This window comes from Nycticebus coucang, chromosome X (genome assembly GCF_027406575.1).
Source record: "Nycticebus coucang isolate mNycCou1 chromosome X, mNycCou1.pri, whole genome shotgun sequence".
In the NCBI taxonomy this organism is placed as follows: domain Eukaryota; kingdom Metazoa; phylum Chordata; class Mammalia; order Primates; family Lorisidae; genus Nycticebus; species Nycticebus coucang.
In genome coordinates this window covers 184,207,404-184,226,823 of record NC_069804.1, presented here as the reverse complement: position 1 = coordinate 184,226,823, position 19,420 = coordinate 184,207,404, and the positions used below count along the sequence as shown (strand labels likewise).

Here is a 19,420-nt window from a genome sequence, read left to right as displayed (position 1 = left end):
ACAAATTACAACTTTATATGTTGTATGTCCATCAACACAGATTTATAATTATTACTTTTTTTGTGTGTGTGTCTGTTAAGACATTTCTATTCTACATTAACTAAGTTTCACATGTACCCTTGTAAAAGATGCACCCTAGGTGTAATCACACAAATCACCCTCCCTCTGCCCATCTTCCCCCCTCCCTCCCCTCCCTCTCCCCTTCCCCATATTCTTAGGTTATAACTGGGTTATAGCTTTCATATGAAAGCCATAAATTAGTTTCATAGTAGGGCTGAGTACATTGGATACATTTCCTTCCATTCTTGAGATACTTTACTAAGAAGAATATGTTCTAGCTCCATCCTTGTAAACATGAAAGTGGTAAAGTCTCCATCTTTCTTTAAGGCTGCATAGTATTCCATGGTGTACATATACCACAATTTATTAATCCATTTGTGGATCTATGGGCACTTGGGCTTTTTCCATGACTTAGCAATTATGAATTGGGCTGCAATAAACATTCTGGTACAAATATCTTTGTTATAATGTGATTTTTGGTCTTCTGGGTATATACCTAGTAGAGGAATTATAGGATTGAATGGCAGGTCTATTTTTAGGTCTCTAAGTGTTCTCCAAACATCATTCTAAAAGGAATGTATTAATTGGCATTCCCATCAACAGTGTAGAAGTGTTCCCTTTTCTCCACATCCACGCCAACATCTCTGGTTTTGGGATTTTGTGATACAGGCTAATCTTACTGGAGTTAGATGATATCTCAAAGTAGTTTCGATTTACATTTCTCTGATGATTAAGGATGGTGAGCATTTTTTCATATGTCTGTAGGCCGTGCGCCTGTCTTCTTCAGAGAAGTTTCTCTTCAAGTCCCTTGCCCAGCCTGAGATGGGATCACTTGTTCTTTTCTTGCTTATATGTTTGAGTTCTCTGTGGATTCTGGTTATTAAACCTTTGTTGGAGACATAATCTGCAAATATCTTCTCCCATTCTGAGGGCTGTTTGCTTGCTTTACTTACTGTGTTCTTGGCTGTGCAGAAGCTTTTTAGTTTGATCAGGTCCCAGTAGTGTATTTTTGAAGCTGCTTCAATTGTCTGGGGGGGGTCCTCCTCATAAAATACTTACCCAGACTGATTTCTTCAAGAGTTTTCCCTGCACTCTCTTCTAGTATTTTTATAGTTTCATGTCTTAAGTTTAAATCTTTAATCCAGTGAAAGTCTATCTTAGTTAATGGTGAAAGGTGTGGGTCCAGTTTCAGTCTTCTACAGGTTGCCAGCCAGTTCACTCAGCATCATTTGTTATATAGGGAATCTTTTCCCCACTGAATGTTTTTAATTGGCTTGTCAAAGATCAAATAACGGTAAGTAGCTGGATTCATCTCTTGGTTCTCTATTCTGTTTCAGACGTCTACTTCTCTGTTTTTGTGCCAGTGCTGTTTTGATCACTATCCATTTGTGGTATAGTCTGAGGTCTGGTAGCAGATTCCTCCTGCTTTGTTTTTATTTCTGATTAATGTCTTGGCTATTCTCTGATTCCATATAAAATGAAGTATTTTTTCAAGATCTTTAAAGTATGACAGTGGAGCTTTAATAGGAATTGCATTAAAATTGTATATTGCTTTGGGTAGTATGGACATTTTAACAATGTTGATTCTTCCCAGCCATGAGCATGCTATGTTTTTCCATTGTTAACATTTTCAGCTATTACTTTTCTTAGAGTTTCATAGTTCTCTTTATAGAGATCTTTCACATCCTTTGTTAGATAAACTCCCAAATATTTCATCTTCTTTGGCACTACTGTGAATGAAATAGAGTCCTTAACTCTTTTTTCAGCTTGACTATTGTTGGTACATATAAAGGCTACCGATTTATGAATGTTGATTTTGTAACCTGAGACGCTGCTGTATTCCTTGATCACTTCTAAGAGTTTTGTAGTAGAATCTGTGGTGTTTTCTAGATATACTATCATATCACCTACGAAGAGTGAAAGTTTGATTTCTTCTGACCCTATGTGGATACCCTTGATCGCCTATTCTTCCCTAATTGCGGTGGCTAAAACTTCCATTACAATGTTAAAGAACAGTGGAGACAATGGCCAGCCATGTCTGGTTCCTGATCTGAGTGGAAATGATTTCAATTTAACTCCATTCAGTACGATATTGGCTGTGGTTTGCTGTAGATGGCCTCTATCAGTTTAAGAAATGTCCCTTCTATACCAATTTTCTTAAGTGTTCTGAACATGAAGGGATGCTGGATATTATGAAAAGCTTTTTCTGCATCAATTGATAGAATCATATGGTCTTTGATTTTTAATTAGTATGTGCTGAATTATACTTATAGATTTACGTATATTGAACCAGCCTTGAGACCCTGGGATAAAACTGAGTTGGTCATGATGTATAATTTGTTTGATATGTTGCTGGATTCTGTTTGTTAGGATCTTGTTGAATATTTTTGCATCGATATTCATTAGTGATATTGGTCTATAATTTTCTTTTTTTGTTGGGTCTTTTCCTGGTTTGGGGATCAGGGTGATGTTTGCTTCATAGAACGTGTTGGGTAGTCTTCCTTCTTTTTCTATATTTTGGAACAGGTTGAGTAATATAGGTACTAGTTCCTCTTTAAAGGTTTGGTAGAATTCTGATGTGAAGCCGTCTGGTCCCGGACTTTTCTTTTTAGGAGATTTTGTATGGTTGATGCTATTTCAGAACTTGATATAGGCCTGTTCAACATTTCCACTTGATTCTGGCTAAGTCTCGGAAGGTCACGTGCTTCCAAGTATTGGTCAATTTCCTTCAGATTTTCATATTTCTGAGAATAAAGTTTCTTGTAATATTCATTGAGGATTTTTTGAGTTTCTGAGGAGTCTGTTGTTATTTCGTCTTTGTCGTTTCTGATTGATGAAATTAGAGATTTTACTCTTTTTTTCCTGGTTAGGTTAGCCAAAGGTTTATCTATTTTATTGACCTTTGCAAAAAACCAACTTTTTGATTTATTGATCTGTTGTGTAATTCTCTTTTTTTTTTTTGGTTTTTGACTAGGGCTAGGTTTAAACCCGTCACCTCTGGCATATGGGACCGGCACCCTACTCCTTGAGCCACAGGTGCCGCCCTTGTGTAATTCTTTTGTTTTCAATTTCATTTAATTTTGCTCTAATTTTGGTTATTTCTTTTCTTCTATTGGGTTTGGGGTTGGAATGTTCTTCCTTTTCCAGTTGCTTGAGATGTCCCATTAAGTTCTTAACTTCCTCTCTTTCCGTTCTCTTGAGGAAGGGTTGCAGTGCTATAAATTTACCTCTTAGGACTGCCTTTGTGGTATCCCAGAGGTTCTCATAATTCATGTCTTCATTGTCGTTTTGTTCCTTCTTAATCTCATCTCTGACCCAGCTATCATTCAGCATAAGGTTATTTAACTTCCAAGGTTTTATATGAGTATGCAGATTCCTGTTGTTACTGAGCTCAACTTTTATTCCATGGTGGTCCGAGAAAATGCAAGGAATAATTTCTATTCCTTTAAATTTACTGAGGTTAGACTTGTGACATAAGTTGTGATCGATTTTGGAGTATGTTCCGTGGGCTGATGAGAAGAACGTGTATTCAGTTTTGTTGGGATGAGATGTTCTGTAGATGTCTGCTAAATCCAAATGTTGAATGGTTAGGTTTAAATCTAAGATTTCTTTGCTCAGCTTCTTCTTGGAGGATCAATCCAACACTGCCAAAGGAGCGTGGAAATCTCCAACTATTATGGAGCTGGAGGAAATCAAGTTGCTCATGTCTGTTAGAGTTTCTCTTATAAATTGAGGTGCATTCTGGTTGGGTGCATAGATATTAATAATTGAAATCTCATCATAATTGAGTATTACCCTTAACAAATATGAAGTGACCATTTTTATCCTTCCTTACTTTTGTTGGTTTAAAGCCTATTGTATCTGCAAATAGAATTGCAACACCTGCTTTTTTCTCATTACCATTTGCCTGAAATATGGAGGACCAGCCTTTCACCCTGAGTCATATTTATCTTTTAAGGTAAGATGTGATTCTTGTATGCAGCAAATACCTGGCCTGAGTTTTTGTATGCATTCAGCCAACCTGTGCCTCTTTAGAGGACAGTTTAAGCTGTTCACATTAATGGAGAATATTGATAAGTCTGGTAAAATTTTGGGTATCGAGTTTTTCAAAAGTTCAGTGGACATTTTTAATCCTTTCGCCACTGTGGAAGTTGGAATTTGATCAAAAGTTTCTGAGTGAATTTACTTTTGTGGTAGAGGATTGTGCTGGTCATTATGGAGGATAGGTCTGAGAATATCCTGAAGAGCTGGTTTGGTTATGGCAAATTTCTTCAACATGTGAATGTCATTAAAGTATTTAATTTCTCCATCATAAATGAAACTCAGTTTAGCTGGATACAGGATCCGGGGTTGAAAGTTATTTTTTTAGGAGATTAAAAGTCGACCACCCTCTTCTGGCTTGAAAAGTTTCAGCAGAGAGATCTGCAATCATTCGAATATTCTTCCCTTTGTAGGTAATGGTTTTCTTTCATCTGGCTGCTTTCAGAATTTTCTCCTTCATATTAACTTTAGTGAAGTTAATTATGATAATGGCTGGGGGATGTCTTATTCGGCTTGAGTTGTGCTGGGGTTCTGAAACTGTCTGTTATCTAAATTGCAGAATCTCTTGGCATATCTGGAAAATTCTCTTTTATAATTTCATGGAGAAGGGCCTCTGTGCCTTGCGAAGCCACTTCATCACTTTCAGGGATTCCAATGAGGCGGATATTAGCTTTCTTCCAATTATCCCAGAGCTCTCTGAGAGAATGATCTGTTTTTGCTCTCCATTTCTCTTCCTCTTTGACAGTTTGGGAGCATTCAAAAGCTTTGTCTTCAATGTCAGAAATCCTTTCTTCCCCTTGCTCCACTCTGTTACTGAGGGCTTCTACTGTATTTTTCAGATCTTTAAGGGCTGCAAATTCTTGCTTCAGTGCATCAAAATCTTTGGTGGTTTTGTTTTTTAATTCGTTAAATTCTTGAGACAACTTTTGAATTTCTCCTCGAATTTCCAATTCCGACTTTTGAATTGCTCCTTGAATTTCTAATTCCAGATTTTCCTTCATTCTGTGAATCTTGTTTGCAGTCCAAATTCTGAATTTTATTTCTGACATCTCGGCCAGCTGTTTATAAATAGGATCTTCAGTTACATCTGCCATATCTTTCCTTGAGAGGTTGATCTATTCTGGTTATTCATGTTACCAGAGTTTTTTCGCTGATTCCGCCCCATGATTATTTTACACCGTCTGGCTTTTCCTCTGGAGCTTTGTCGAGGACCTGTACAGTGCTGTGGCCTGAGACACTGGGGGACCTGTTTGGTGCGGTGGGGCTAAGTCTCTCTGTCTTGTTTTCAGCTGGTCTCTGTCCGACCCTAGTGAAACAGTTACTCTGGGTTGAAGTCTCAGCTGTGGAGAAATACCAGCAATTAAGTCATCCCGCCCCTGACAGGCAACAATTGGAAAAGGAAAATAAACCTTCCTATAACCACATACCCAGGGCACCATTTGGGTAGTCCTTGGGAGATTGGCTCAGTTCAAAAGGTCTAAATCAATTGTCTCAGTCAGCACCTGTCTCAGGTGGGAGAGTTTAAAAGGTCTCTGGCAACTAGATTGCAGGGGTCTGCTGACAACTCAAATATGACTTACTCTGGTGCTCCGTGATGTCAGGAGGACCCACCCAGCAGATAGATTAGTTTGGGAAGGTTGATGCCTCCTTCCCCACCTTGCACCTCTGGCACACCCAGTCATTGATAACCCTGCAGGGCTGTGACCCAGTTGCCTCCCATGAGCAGATACTCCAGGGGTTTGCACCTGCCTGAATCACAAGGAGGTCTATGTCTGCTCAGCCAGGCCACTGCTCCCTGCCACTATTCAGCAGGGGGACAACCTCGGGAGGTTGGGGCTGATCACTCAGTTCATGCCCTGCCCCTGATTGATGTTACTGACAGAACAGAAGAACTTTGCAGAATTTGTTTCTGTCCCTGCTAAATTCCCCTGCAGAAACAGCTTCAGAAGAGAAGCTGTTTTGAGTTCCCAGAACCTGTGCCTCGGGCCCTGTCTGTGCCGCTGTAGTTTGTATTCACAGCATGGTTACCTATCAGTTCTAGCCTCTGCCTGCCCTCCTTTGTTTAGGCTGCTGATCCCCTCGGGGCCGGGTGCGTGTTAGGCTCAGTAAAGCAGTCCTTTGGGTCAGCCCTGCCTTGGGAATCTCCCAGCTCTGCGTGTGCTTTTTCTAGTTCCCACGCTCTTCTGCCAGCAGTTGCCACCTGAGAAGATGCCCAGCCTCCTCTGGTTGCCCAGAGAGACAGGGGGCATGACTCTGGAATATCCTGGGGTGAGCTCTGTTGTTGCCAAAAACGGCTGCTGCTCTGCACCTGGGGACACCGCTGCTCCAGCATGGTTCCCTCTCAGCCGACCATCCTATCCTCACTCTCGTGCTACAGAATCAGCACTGACCAGCTGCAGGCCAGGCCCTGTCCACAGCCCTCAAGAAATCACCCAAGAATCTAGACTCCTGGCGGACAGGCCTCCAGACCTCAGAGTGAGATTAGAGGGGAGTGCTGGGAGCTCAGAATTGCAGGTAGAGAATATGTACAGTTTTACACAGTTTTATGCCTGGCGGGAGAGCACCATGGCACCTTAGTAGGGGAAGTAGGTCCAGTTTTTAGAGTTCTCTCCCGTGGAGTATAATGGGAGGACTTTTGAACTCTGCTCGTTTGTTTATGGGTACTCCGTGGTGTTCTCATGGAGAAGGAGGGGACTCCGTCCGCTTGGTGATTGATTTTGTACCTTTTGTTTGTATCCTTGGGGTCGCAGCTCGCCTCAGCGGGGTTGATGTGTGTTCTTCAACCTTCTCTCTTGGCACAGCTCTAATCTACCAGGTTACTTGCTAAGTTTCTGTCCTTTAACTCTCCTTCTGGACGGGAGCCTCTGTGGAAAACTGGCTTCAGTCAGCCATCTTCATGAGTTGGCAGAGATTTTCAAATGTTCTCATGTTTTAGTCAGCCCCCTTTCAGGCCAGAGGTGGTTTGGGGAGTACCATTTATGCTAAAGGATCCTCTTCTGCTTGCAGGTACAGTCCAAAATTTCATCATGGTTCACAAGAGGCTGCAGGTCCTTACTTCCTTCTCTGCATGCTTGCTCTCTCTCTCTCTTGCTTTCTCTCTCTTTTTCTCATGCACTCTTGCTTTCACGCTCTCTCCATCTATAATTATTACTTTATATAACTGCATTTTAAATTAGAAGGAAAGAGTAACAAGTAAAAATACATTTATACTCACTTTTATATTTACCATGTTCGTACCTTTATTGGAGTTCTTTATTTCTTCATATGGATTTGAGTTATATCTAGTGTCCTTTCATGTTGACCTGGAGGACTACCTTCAGTATTTCTTTTTTTTTCTCTTTATATCCACAACATTTACAGCATACCTTCAGTATTTCTCATAGGGAAGACCAACTAGTGATGAACATCCTCAGCTTTTGTTATCTGGGAACATCCTAATTTCTCTTCCATCTTTGCAAGTAATCTTGCTGGATATAGAATTCTTGGTTGGCAGTTCTTTTCTTTTGTACTTTGAATATGTTATTCCACTGTTATCTGATCTTAATAGCTTAAGATATGAAATTAATCTTATTCAAACCATTGTACATGATGAATCTCTTCACTTGTTTTCAAAATTCTGTTGGTCTTTGGCTTCTGATTGTTTGATTATGATGGGTCTGTGTGAATTGCTTTAAATTTATCCCATTTGTAGATTTTTGAGCTTTTTAGAGGTATAGATTCATGTTTTTCGTTACAATTTTAGTGTATGTGCTGCTGAAGCGAGCACAGATTCATGTTTTTCATTAACACTCAGCTAGGCACTTGACAGCTTTCTTCTCCATCATTTCTTGCTTACTCAGAGCCTCAGAGTCAGTCAGAGGTGAGAGCTCATGGCTTTTCAGGTTTCTCCTGGGCATTTTCACAGCCATGGGCATGCATATGGCTTTCCAGATTCCCAAGACTATGTCAGAGCTTTTCAGAGCCCTTGTGGATTCTTGTATCCCCCAGCCTTTCCTCCTTCACTTGTTGGTCTTTTACTTGTCCCAGATGTTATCTAGTGTCTCAGATAGCAGCAGCAACTAAGGCATTTACCTAGAAATATTTTCTACTGATGTGCCTTCAAGTTTTGGCCTTGGGTCACATAGCCTCTGAGGCCTTGCTTGGAGACTGTCTTTGGATGAACTTTCCAACCCACCCTTCTTGGGCAGCTTTCCCTTTCACTGCTCTTGGCCTTGCCACATGTACACTGGGTACTCAGGAGTCTCTTCTTGCTGATTGAACTGCACCAGAATCCTCTACTTTAAAATTTATTATAGTATTTATCCTAGTTACCAGTGTCACTAGGACTTGCAACCTGTGTGTAGAATTGTTAACAAACTGTGTAATTCATGCTGTCACTTTTATTATAATGATCATTAGTACCCTGCCATCTCACCTGGAACTGGGCACCATGGGACTGGTGGTGGCTTCTGCTTTTCAGCTAGGTGCCCTGCACGTCAGGCTGTGTGATCCCAGCAGAACTCTGCAAGGAGGCATCTGCTCACCCTCGAGCCCTGGGCACTTTGGGGCCTGGAGAGATGTGAAGGGATCAGGGCCAGGGCGCCGACCTCTCTTCTGACTCCTGACTTGGCCCTCATCAAGTCAGCTTCCTGATTCAGTTTGAGATGAATTCCTAGACTTGAGACACACCCAGAGAAAGGGGCCAGCACACCAAAGGCCACTTGGAGCTATCCTTTGTTTGTCCCTTTCCCGCCTGACACATTGAGGGCCTTGGTCTTGCTGATCTCAAGCCCTCTCACCATGGAAGGTCTGAGTTGCTGTGCTATCCCCTCCTGCCCATCTGTATGCCAGTGTCCAGGCTAGGTTGGTGACACGTTGGAGGGCAGGGGCCAGTATGCCTGCAGGGCCTGTGCCTGGAGGTGTAGCAATGTGGGAGCAGGGAGGGCTTAGTAATGTGGGCTGGCAGTTTGCCCCATTTTTACTGGGAGGTAGCCTTCTAGGCCTCCTGAGGAACTCACTGCCATGAAAATAATAACGTTGTTAGAAAATGAAACAACCCTGTCAGTACTGGGGAGGGGAGTTGAGGGACCTGACACAGGGGAGATGTTAACAGGTTCTGGAAGACAGAAAGTGAACAGGAACAATTTGATGGGCTCCCATGTCTAGGGAAAGCTGCAGCCAAGAGGCCAGCCCGAGGAAGCAGCTGGGAGCCCAGGGAAGGCAGTGGCAAGGGGACTAGAAGAAGAGGATGGAACAAAGTAGATCTGTGCAGAAGGGACTGCTGCTCTTTTGTGGAGAAAATGACTGGAATGAATTAGCAAACCCAGCCTCCTGGCCTCTGAGGGTCCATGGGCAAAGGCTGACCTCTGTTGTGCCCCCCACAGAACTCTTCCCCCAAATCCCCTGGTAAGGAGAGACCCCTGCAGTAAACAGCCCCCACATAGCAGGGCAGGGCTGTCATGCCAACCACCCAGCTTGCTCTCCCCAGCCCCAGCAGCTCTCCAGGGTTGGGGAAGAGAATCAGCACAACAAAAAAGGGATGAGGACCTAGGTGTGCAGGAAATGCCATTGAACACACTCAGTGTGACATGTGTACATGCCTCCAAAGCTGTGAAACTCAGCAGTGGGGACAGACTGGGGAGCAGAATGAGGCAGCAAATTTTTGAGATTAGAAAGAAAAGAGGCAGATGCATGAACTCAGCTATGAAAGGGCCCCAACCTGGTGGCCACCGGAGGCTCCAGAGAAAGTTGAAGGGAAATGAAGGGGAGATTGCCAAGGAAGGGACAGGTAAGCAGACCTGAGTTACGTGAGTGAGGCTTCAGATTCCAAGTACGGGGCAGATGGAACTCATAGACATGTCTCAGGACCTAGCCCTCTGTGATCTAGAGAACCAGGATCATGGTGCTGGGGTCATATCTTCGGGAAAAAAAGCCTGTTGCCTCAGAGTAGCATCCCTGGGGGCACAACAACAATGCCTTACAAGGGCTGAGAGCTTCAGATTCTGGATCCCAGTGAGTTTTGCGCCGAGAGTGAGGGCAACATGAGGGCAACGTGGGAAAGCCCGGGCCAAGGCAGAGCCATGCCAAGAGATGGAACCGCCCTTGGGGGCATCTGGAGGATTTGATAAGGGCAGATAAAGACATCACCCAGAGCAAAGGTAATCCAGCACCTGGGACAGGATATTGTAAAGTATAGGCTCTGACAGGAAGCCCCTGAACTGGGATGCCACTGCAGGCGTTGATGGTGAGTAGACAGGGTCACTGGGGTACAGTTCAGGGCGGGCTGAGTACAGCCCCCTGCTCTGCAGGGAGGAGCCACCCACGCAGCACCCTGTGGCACATGATCCTGAGGCATACCCCATGATTCCTAGCTTCAGAGTTACTGTCGGGATGGGTGGAGGATGGCAGATTCGGGGCATCACAGCACCTGATATCAATGCTGAAGACCTGGAGGTGTCAGTGCTGTAGACAGGGCTGTAGAGGGGGTGCTGACTGCCATTTGTTTAGAGCTGACTCTCTAGAGACCCCTTGGCATACCCAGTAGTCATGGTCGCAAGTTGCTGCCTGGAGTGGCAGATGTTAGGCAGCCCTGGTGCTCTCCCCTCACCCCAAAGAGTCAGGTGGCATGGGTCACAGCCATGGCCCCCAGGGTTGAGTGAGCAGTGGAGCTAAGGCCTTAGGGTTCTTTTATGTCATTGAATTTGTCATTGTGGGCACATGTCATTTGTCTGGGTAAGACTGAACACAACATCAACATCACTGGGCTCTGCTGGGCAGTGGGCAGCTGGGTGGGGCTGTAGCTGTTTGGCAGGCATGACCTGGCCCCTCCCTACTGTGATGGTGCCCAGGGCCTGATGAGAATCCACCACAGAGGACACATGGCTCTGGGTGGCTGGGCAGGAGGTGACCCTTGTATGGATTATCTACTCCTGCCTCTTCTGGGTCAGGAAGCACTAGACTCACTCTGTGTTTTTTTCTTTCCTCTGCAGCCACCAAAATGGATGAGCTAACACGGAAATATAAGGTCTTCAATGAAAGTGTGCACAAAGGCCCAGGATAGTGTGGGGGCAGGAAGCCCTCCCCAAGGGCCGAGCTGTGGCAGGAGGAGCAGTTAACAGCCCTGCCGTTCTCCAGCAGGGCCCTGGGCATTGGTTGGTGGGGGAGGGGGAGGGAGGGCCAGCAGGGATTGCCAGAAGGTTTGAACTAGGCACAAAGGAAACCTGGGGTTCAGAGAAGTTGCCTTCAGCCTGTTTTTTGCGTCCATGGCTCTCCATCACTCTTTCCTCCCCTCTGCTCAGGTGTCCCATGTCCAGGCCAGTGAGTGGCAGCCCTCCTTCTGCCCTGGTAGGCTGGGCTGTGCCCTCTCCATGTTCTGTCCATTCTTTCCTCTTTCTCCTTCCTCTTTCACTGGGGTGCTCAGCACAGGCTGGGGAATTTTTGCCAGTGGCCTGACTGGTAGTCCAGGAAGCTGCTCTTGGGCTTCCCAGGGTGACCCAGTACCTCCATGAGCACTGTGCCTGTCATCGCCACCTCCCTCCCCAGGAACTCGGGAACAGGAACGACTTGTGGGGCCTCTCCCTCCTCTGGCTCTCTGTGGGGCTAGGAGTGGGGAGGGTTTCCCTCACACCTGCTGCTTCCCACCATGGCCTGCTCCCTGCTACTGTCACCTGTACTTCCCTAAGTCCCACTGTGGGCACTCAAGGCAACGAAGCCACAGACCCCCTCCTGCCTGGTCTCTTGGGCTGCTACTATGGGAGGTGGGAAGACAGGCAGGCATGTGGTCACCAGTGTCCGTGTACCCCAAGTGCTTTACAGGCCAAGGGACTCCTCTTGGTTATCTCTGTGTGCTCCTAGCAGGAGGTTGGCCGTGTAGCACACCCACCACCAAGTGCTGGTGCATCTTGCTGTGGAATGAGGTGCTCAGGACACTGTCACTTCTTGGGGCAGAGAGGACATTGCCACTCCTCTCTACTGGCAGTGCCCTTCACTTGGAGTGATGTGCTCCATTGGCTCCCTCCCGCGCCTCAGCATTGCTCACCCCTGGAGGGGAAGCGTCAGCTTAGCCACAGACTGTGGGGCTGGCTGGGCCAGACCTCCTTGCCTTTAGTCTGGTCCGGCAGAGGCTGCTCCGCCCTCTCGGCCCCCTTCCTTGGCAGCTTCTGTTATGCCCTTGTTAGACACTATGGGTCTTTACAGCCTTGATGCAGATATCATCTCCCCTTCCTGGTGGAAAAATGAGCTCATAAGGCAATGAGCTGTAGCTGGGCAGTGAGTGGGCTGCCTTTAGGCCACCCCTGGTTCCTGGGGCCATACTAAGCCATTCTTAGCACCCCCTTTCCTCCATAGGCCAAATTTGCTTCCAGGCTGACTTCAGCCTACAAAGGGCAACCTGATCTCCAGTGACAGGAGAAACTGAGGTCTTGCCTTTGTGTGATACACCCCAGCATGGGGTTAGGCATTGACCCTAGGTATGCCAGGCCTGGCAGCCACACGTTGGCCCTGGTCAGACTTGGAGCAGGTTGGTGGAGGGCATGGCCTTCGGCACGGCTCAGGCTTCCTCCTTGTGCCATGAGGAACCCCTTCCCGTCTGTAAACGTGGGTGTGTGTCCTGGCGGCTGTGAGTGATGAGGGGGCGGCGAACAAGCCGGCCACACAGGTCCTGTGGCCTGAGGCCGCCCTGTTGCCCAACAGGCGGCTGGGAGTGGGCCGCACTGCTGTTTAAAGGCTGCCTGGAGCAGCCTGTGTGGAGACAGTGCCAGGAGCCCAGGAAGCCGGCCAGCGACTGCCCAGGTAAGCCAGCATGGTGGGGCTGGCGAGGACAGCTGCTGGGAGCCTGGGGGTAGGCAGAGGCCAGTTTGGGGCTGGCACCTGTGTGCCAGGGAGAAGGCCAGGGGATATTGGGGTCTCTGCACTGCAGCTGATTCCAGGGATGGAACCTTGGTGCTTTCCCTGAGGCCCCCAGCAATAGTGTTTGGTTGCAATGGCTGGGCCTTGCTGAGGTGCCATCCCTGAGCTGCCTCTGTCTCCCCACAGCCCTGATAGGGACCATGACTGTACCTGCATCCAGAGGGCTCTGAGGCCTTCTTTTTGCTCTTAGGTAGTAGGAGTGGGGCTGGCTAGGACCCAGGGGACAGAATGGAGGGGAGTGATGAGACTCTAGGAAGCACCTTTCTGGACAGGAATTATAGGTCCTGCTTGCTGGGTCTCAGCCCCAAAGGTGCCTTCAAAGTCTCCCTGGATGTAGGCCTTAGAGACCACTCAGAGTCCAAAGTTCTTTGGAGGAGGGGATAGAAGGAAGTGAGACCAGGGCTGGGTGAGGTGGCTCATGCTTGTAATTCTAGTGCTTATGGAGGCCAAGGTGGGAGGCTCACTTGAGGCCAGGAATTTGAGACCAGCATGGGCAACATAGCAAGACCCTGTCTCTACAAAAAATTGGACAAAAGGGATTGAGGCTCACAGGGTTCAGAGATTTGGCCAGAGAGAGGGCCCAGGTATCTCTCTGTCTCTTCAGCCCTCAGCCTTTCTGCTTCTTGCTCTGGCAGCTTGAGGCCTTGCCATCCTCGTGAGAACATCACCATGTCTGAGACACCCCGGGCTGAGACCTTTGTTTTCTTGGACCTGGAAGCCACGGGGCTCCCCAGTGTAGAGCCTGAGATTGCCGAGATAGCCCTCTTTGCCGTCCACCGCTCTTCCTTAGAGAACCCAGAGCATGACGAATCTGGCATCCCAGTGCTGCCGCGTGTCCTGGACAAGCTCACACTGTGCATGTGCCCTGAGCGCCCCTTCACCACCAAGGCCAGCGAGATCACCGGCCTGAGCAGTGAAAACCTGGTGCGTTGTGGGAAAGCCAGCTTTGATGGCGCTGTGGTGCGGACGCTGCAGGCCTTCCTGAGCCGTCAGGCAGGTCCCATCTGCCTTGTGGCCCACAATGGCTTTGATTATGACTTCCCACTGCTGTGCACTGAGCTGCAGCGCCTGGGCACCTGCCTTCCTCAGGGCACTGTTTGCCTGGACACACTGCCTGCACTGCGGGGTCTGGACCATGCCCATGGACATGGCACCCGGGCCCAGGGCCGCAAGAGCTACAGTTTAGGCAGCCTCTTCCACCGCTATTTCCAGGCTGAGCCGAGCGCGGCCCATTCGGCTGAGGGAGATGTGCACACGCTGCTCCTTATCTTCCTGCACCGTGCTGCAGACCTGCTCACCTGGGCGGATGAGCAGGCCTGCAGCTGGGCCCAGGTCCAGCCCATGTACCTGCCGCCTGATGCCCCACACACTGAGGCCTGAGTGTGGGAGCAGCAGACAGCTTAGTTAAACCTTGAGAACAGCCTTGCTGTTCCTCCCCCAGCTCTTCTTGGTGGACAATGCCAGGTCCCTACACTTGGCCCACCAACCATGTAGCCCAGCACCTTCCCTGAGTCCGTGCCCCCCCCCCATATGGCTGCACCACAGCCTTCACCCTGCTTTTCAATAAAAGCTGCCATCTTCTCACAGCTGACTTCCTGAGTTAACACTTGGAACCAGGCTCCCCTGACTTCCCTCAGAGACTAGGCAGAGATGCCCTGGGCTGCTCCATTGTGGCCTGTCCCTGCAGCAAGCACCACAGCTGGGGGGACATAGTGCTGGGTCAAAGAGCTGATGGATTAGGACTGTAGCCTCTGAGCCATAGGCCACCTCCCTGGCTGGTATCCTACTATCCCCTGACTATGGCCTCACCCTGCACCGGCACCCAGAGGCTTGCAGAGGCCTTTCCCTGCTCTGGGAAGTGGTAGCAACAGGAGGACCTGCTGAAGCTCATGGGGTGAGGGGTGCACAGAGGCAGGCCAGGTGCTGACCTGGGGTGCAGAGGAGAGGTGGGCTAGCACTAGAAAGAGCCTGTCCTGTGCCTCACATCTGTCCTGGCATGGCTGTGGAGAGCTGTGAGGCTGCTCTGTGGGGAGGGCAGCTTCTCACCAGCCACCTCAGCTGTGGCTGCCTCTGGGTGGTTGGCTAACTTGCCTCGGGGCCCCACCCTGAGGCACTCCCAGTCTTGTGGGAGGGTCTCAGGGGTGAGGAGAGACTTGTGTCACCAAACCTAGGGCAAGTAAGAAGATGGGTCAAGGGGGTGGCCACACCCAAGAGTGACTCACATGAGCAAATCCTCGATCTTTGAGCCAGCCAGGCACGTTTGGGGAACTCTTAAGTAGGTCAAAATGACTAGAGCCACTGCGATGGGCTAAGTGGCAGGATGAAGAGACCAGAGCAAGGGCAGTGGCCACATCAGGCTGTCCTCTCGGCCTGGACTGGGACGACCCTGAGAGCAATGGGGAGCAACAGAGGGTTGTGAGCAGGAGAGGGGCAAAAACCTGACTTCATTTTTTATGAAGCCTCTCAGGCTGCTGTATGAAGGGGGGAGGGTGCAGACCTGGGACGAAGAAGAGTGGGTGCAGGAAGCCCTATGGAGACTAGTTTGGAAATGTGGTTAGTAACCAGAGATCTTGTCACAGCCAGGAATCCTAGAGAGAGCCACCCCCCACCCCCACCCCGAGAAAGTGTCACACTGGGGCTGGCTTAGCAGGGTTGAGCCTGAGTGCAGGACTGCACCAGGCAGGGCCAGAAAGCATAGGGGGCATGGAGTCCCAGAGAAGCCCCGGTGCTAAGGCAGGCCCGGTTCCCTGTATCTGACTGGGGGGGGTGGGAGGGGGAAGGTCCAGGTGGGCCGCCTGAAGCAGCAGATGGCACCCTTAAAATCCTGAGTTTGCTGCTGACTTGCTGGGACAGTGACACCAAATGGGTTGCTGATAGTGGCTCAACTCCAGAATCATGTAGAGAGGGGACTCTGGTAGCTGGGGTTAAAGGCGTCCACCACAACACCCAGCTAGTTTTTCTATTTTTAGTAGAGATGAGGTCCTGCTCTTGCTGAGGCTGGTCTCAAACTCGTGAGCTCCAGAAATCCACCCTCCTTGGCCTCCCAGAGTGCTGGGATTACAGGTGGGAGCCACTGTGCTTGGCCTAGCACACCGATTTCTGTGGTGCAATACTTCTACCATGGCCAGTCTCAAGGCATCAACATGAAGTCGCTGAGGTGACCTTGGTGAGCAATTTGTTTTCCACCATGCAGATCCAAGAGATGACATGAATATACAGTAAAAGTAAAGTATGGCCAAAAAATTAAGTTGTGATGAATTTTGAGTATCTCCTTTGTATGGGGTGTCCCAAAGTCATCCTGACAAGTTTTTGGACACACTAAAATTCATTTGTCAGTTTTTACAATTTAAATTTTAATAATGATGGTGCTTAACAATTAGCTCTCAAAATTCCTGAACATTTAGTATATCTATTGCAATGGCTAAACAGAAAATATTTGCCTGTAGTAAGTGTGGGCAGAGACATGGAAGACTGCAATGCTCTCGCATTTCTGGTGAGAGGGTAAAATGGTGCAGCCATGTGGAAAACAGTTTGGCAGTGTTAAAATGTTAGAAGTGCACCTGCCATATGGCCCATTGATTCCCCTCCTTGTTATTTACCCAAGAAAAAGGAATTTATGAAGCTAGTGAATGATGCCCCATGACCATATCAATGTACACAGCTATGATTTAATGAAAAAAAAAAACATGTACTTGCATGTAGGACAGACAACTCAGAAAAGTATAGTGAATGGGTGGAATCTACTGTATGATAAAAATGCTACAAACACCAAAAAAAAAAAAAAAAAAAGGAATTTATGTGAGCACAGAAGATACATGACCAAATGTTCACAGCAGCTGTATCCCTAATAGCCCCAAATTGGCGCCTGTGGCTCAGTGTGCCGGCCCCATATACCGAGGGTGGTGGGTTCAAACCCAGCCCTGGCTGAACTGCAACCAAAAAATAGCCAGGCATTGTGGCGGGCGCCTGTAGTCCCAGTTGCTCGGGAGGCTGAGGCAGGAGAATGGCGGAAGCCCAAGAGCTGGAGGTTGCTGTGAGTCCTGTGACGTCATGGCACTCTACCGAGGGCTGTAAAGTGAGACTCTGTCTCTACAAATAAATAAATAAAAAATAGCTCCAAATTGGAAACAACCCAAATGTTCATCATCAGGTGAATGGCAAGACAACCACGGTACGTTCACACTGTGAACCCTACTTGGCAACAAAGGGAAGTGGGCTCTTGATACCCACAAGAAAATGGATGGGAGCAAAAGTAGGCATGCGGGTTGTCCCGGAGATTGGCAACTGGTCCTGTGGGCCCACTCCACTGCCCCAGCTCATCTGCCCACCTCTTGCCTGTGTTCCTGACCAATGAGCCACATCAGGGCATGATGTGGGGTGGCCACTGGGGACAGGCTGTGGTTACAGGAATGTGTCTGGGGACATCTGAGGTAAGCCGATTGAAAACAGAATTATTCATGGAGAGAAACAAAGTCTAAAACAAAAGGCCACAAGCATTTCCAGCTGTTTTTTTGCAGAAGACAATGTGAAGAGGCCAGAAGGCCTGAACCAGGCCCTGTGTAGGGGCCCAGAGCAGAGAGTCCAGGAGGAGAAACAAGCGCTCCCCCCCACCTTTGTTGCCACAGGGCCAGCTGCCCTCCGGTTGTAAAGAGCTCAGGCAGTACTGACAGTGTCAGCTGGGGAGTGTCACTTGGCAACCTCCCTGCTCCCATCCTCAGCATTGTGGGGACCCCACTTGCAGCTCAGCTGGTAAACACACATACCCTCACACACGTGTGTACACCCTAAACTCACACCCTCTCATACACACGCTCTCACATACATTGTTACACAGTCACACATGCACACTCATTCACAGAATAAACACAGTCACGCACTCCTACACTCTTACATTCACACACTCATACCACATATACATACACTCTTGCACACTCATACACACACATTCACATACTGTCACATTCATACACTTATACACACTGACACATACACACTCATACACATTCTCACGCACACTGTTGATACCAGAATTTCTTCTTCAGTAGGTCCTTGGTCTCTGGGATTCCAAGAATGAACCCACGGACCACAGATCAGTGGGAAGATAGGATTTTTATTAGACAGAAAGGAATACAGAAGTAAAAAGCACCAGAGCTTCTGGAAGGGGGAAAGAACTAACTGGGGAGTCTCTACGTGGGCTCTTTATGTAGGAGTATTATTAGGTCTTGAGAATTACACTTGGCCAGGACTTGGTACGTGGAAAAACATCTTTTCAAAGTTAATGAGTGCATTAACATGAATGAATGTAGTTCCTCCACTAGGCCAAGGTTATCTGGTCCTTACAGTTTTTGTCTCTGAGAAGGGATTAGGGTGTGTCCTCCCTACTCAAGGTGGAACCACCCAAATAACCATCTCAGGCTGCTTTGTTCATGATCTTGTTAGAGCCCAGAAGGCGTGTCCTGGAAAAGGCAGCCTGTTTGTGCCTGGAAATGGGGGTTTGATTTCTGAGCTCACCCAAGCCTAGAGAATGGGGGGCTCCCTGTCCATCCCAGAGTGGGGAAATCCTGTATCATATTACACATACTTTCACATACAATCTCACACACACTCATAAATGCATGCTTACACACATAGACGCACACACATTCACATGCATCCCCACACAGTCTGCTCAGGAATTGGGTTTGCAAGAACCTCCCCCGGGGGACTCACCAGGGATGGGGACCTGAAGTGCTACTTGCATCTCGTCTTAGCCCGTGTGGGCCACTATAACAATACACCATAGACTCGGTAGCTTGTAAACATTTACTAATATTAACATTTATTGCAATTAATACTTCTTACAGTTCTGAAGGCTGGGAAGTCACCGATGTAGGCGCTTATAGGCTCTATGTGGGGTAAGGGTTCGTGCCTCATAGCACCTTCTCACTGCACCCTTGTGCGGTAGGAAGGACTAACTGGCTCCGTGGGATCTCTTAGAAGGGCAGCAATCCCCATTCAGCTCCCAAAGGCCACCTCCCAGTGGCATCACCTTGTTGGCTTGGTTTTAACATACGTATTTTGAGGACACACAAACATTCAGACCATAGGACACCAGCACTCACACACAGGCACACGTGTAAGTCCCCCTCCCTCCCACCACACATGCATGTCCCCACACTCACACACCACATACCCGCACCCTACAACCCATATACACACATGTGCCGCACACACAGCTGCCCCCACACCACACACACCCTACACGTACTTATATATGCCTCACTCCCACACACTCACTTATGATTTTGGATAAATGAGATCTTACTAAATGATGCTTTTAAAAATTCATAAACATCTTTTTTATTTAGGAGTCATAGATTTGCAAGCGGATTGACATCATTCTTTTCATTTCTTCAGTGTCTACAGTGCTGTCTCCTTCTCATTCCTACTCACG

At 47.9% G+C, this 19,420-nt stretch overlaps 2 protein-coding genes across 4 annotated transcripts in view; both read left to right on the top strand.

Moving 5' to 3' along the window:
* HAUS7 (HAUS augmin like complex subunit 7) overlaps window positions 1–11,207 on the top strand; it is a 34,503-nt gene extending 23,296 nt beyond the window's left edge. For both annotated transcript variants that reach the window (XM_053580465.1, XM_053580466.1), the window contains one exon: window positions 11,070–11,207. In XM_053580465.1, coding sequence (XP_053436440.1) covers window positions 11,070–11,140 — 71 coding nt within the window. In that variant the 3' untranslated portion in view covers window positions 11,141–11,207. The remainder of the gene's footprint in view (window positions 1–11,069) is intronic.
* Window positions 11,208–12,731: 1,524 nt separating this feature from the next.
* On the top strand, window positions 12,732–14,573 carry TREX2 (three prime repair exonuclease 2). Of its 2 annotated transcripts, none has more exons than XM_053580467.1 (2): window positions 12,732–12,870; window positions 13,623–14,573. In XM_053580467.1, the coding sequence occupies exon 2, from the start codon at window positions 13,657–13,659 to the stop codon at window positions 14,365–14,367; it is 711 nt and encodes a 236-aa protein (XP_053436442.1). In that variant the 5' UTR covers window positions 12,732–12,870; window positions 13,623–13,656; the 3' UTR covers window positions 14,368–14,573. The 2 variants fall into 2 exon arrangements, with proteins under 2 accessions (XP_053436442.1, XP_053436443.1); XM_053580468.1 differs by lacking the exon at window positions 12,732–12,870 and adding an exon at window positions 13,050–13,177.
* Window positions 14,574–19,420: the final 4,847 nt, after the last annotated feature.

Excerpts from the sequence above, each read along its gene's own strand:
- TREX2 (XM_053580467.1), top strand. The coding sequence starts at position 13,657 with ATGTCTGAGACACCCCGGGCTGAGACCTTTGTTTTCTTGGACCTGGAA.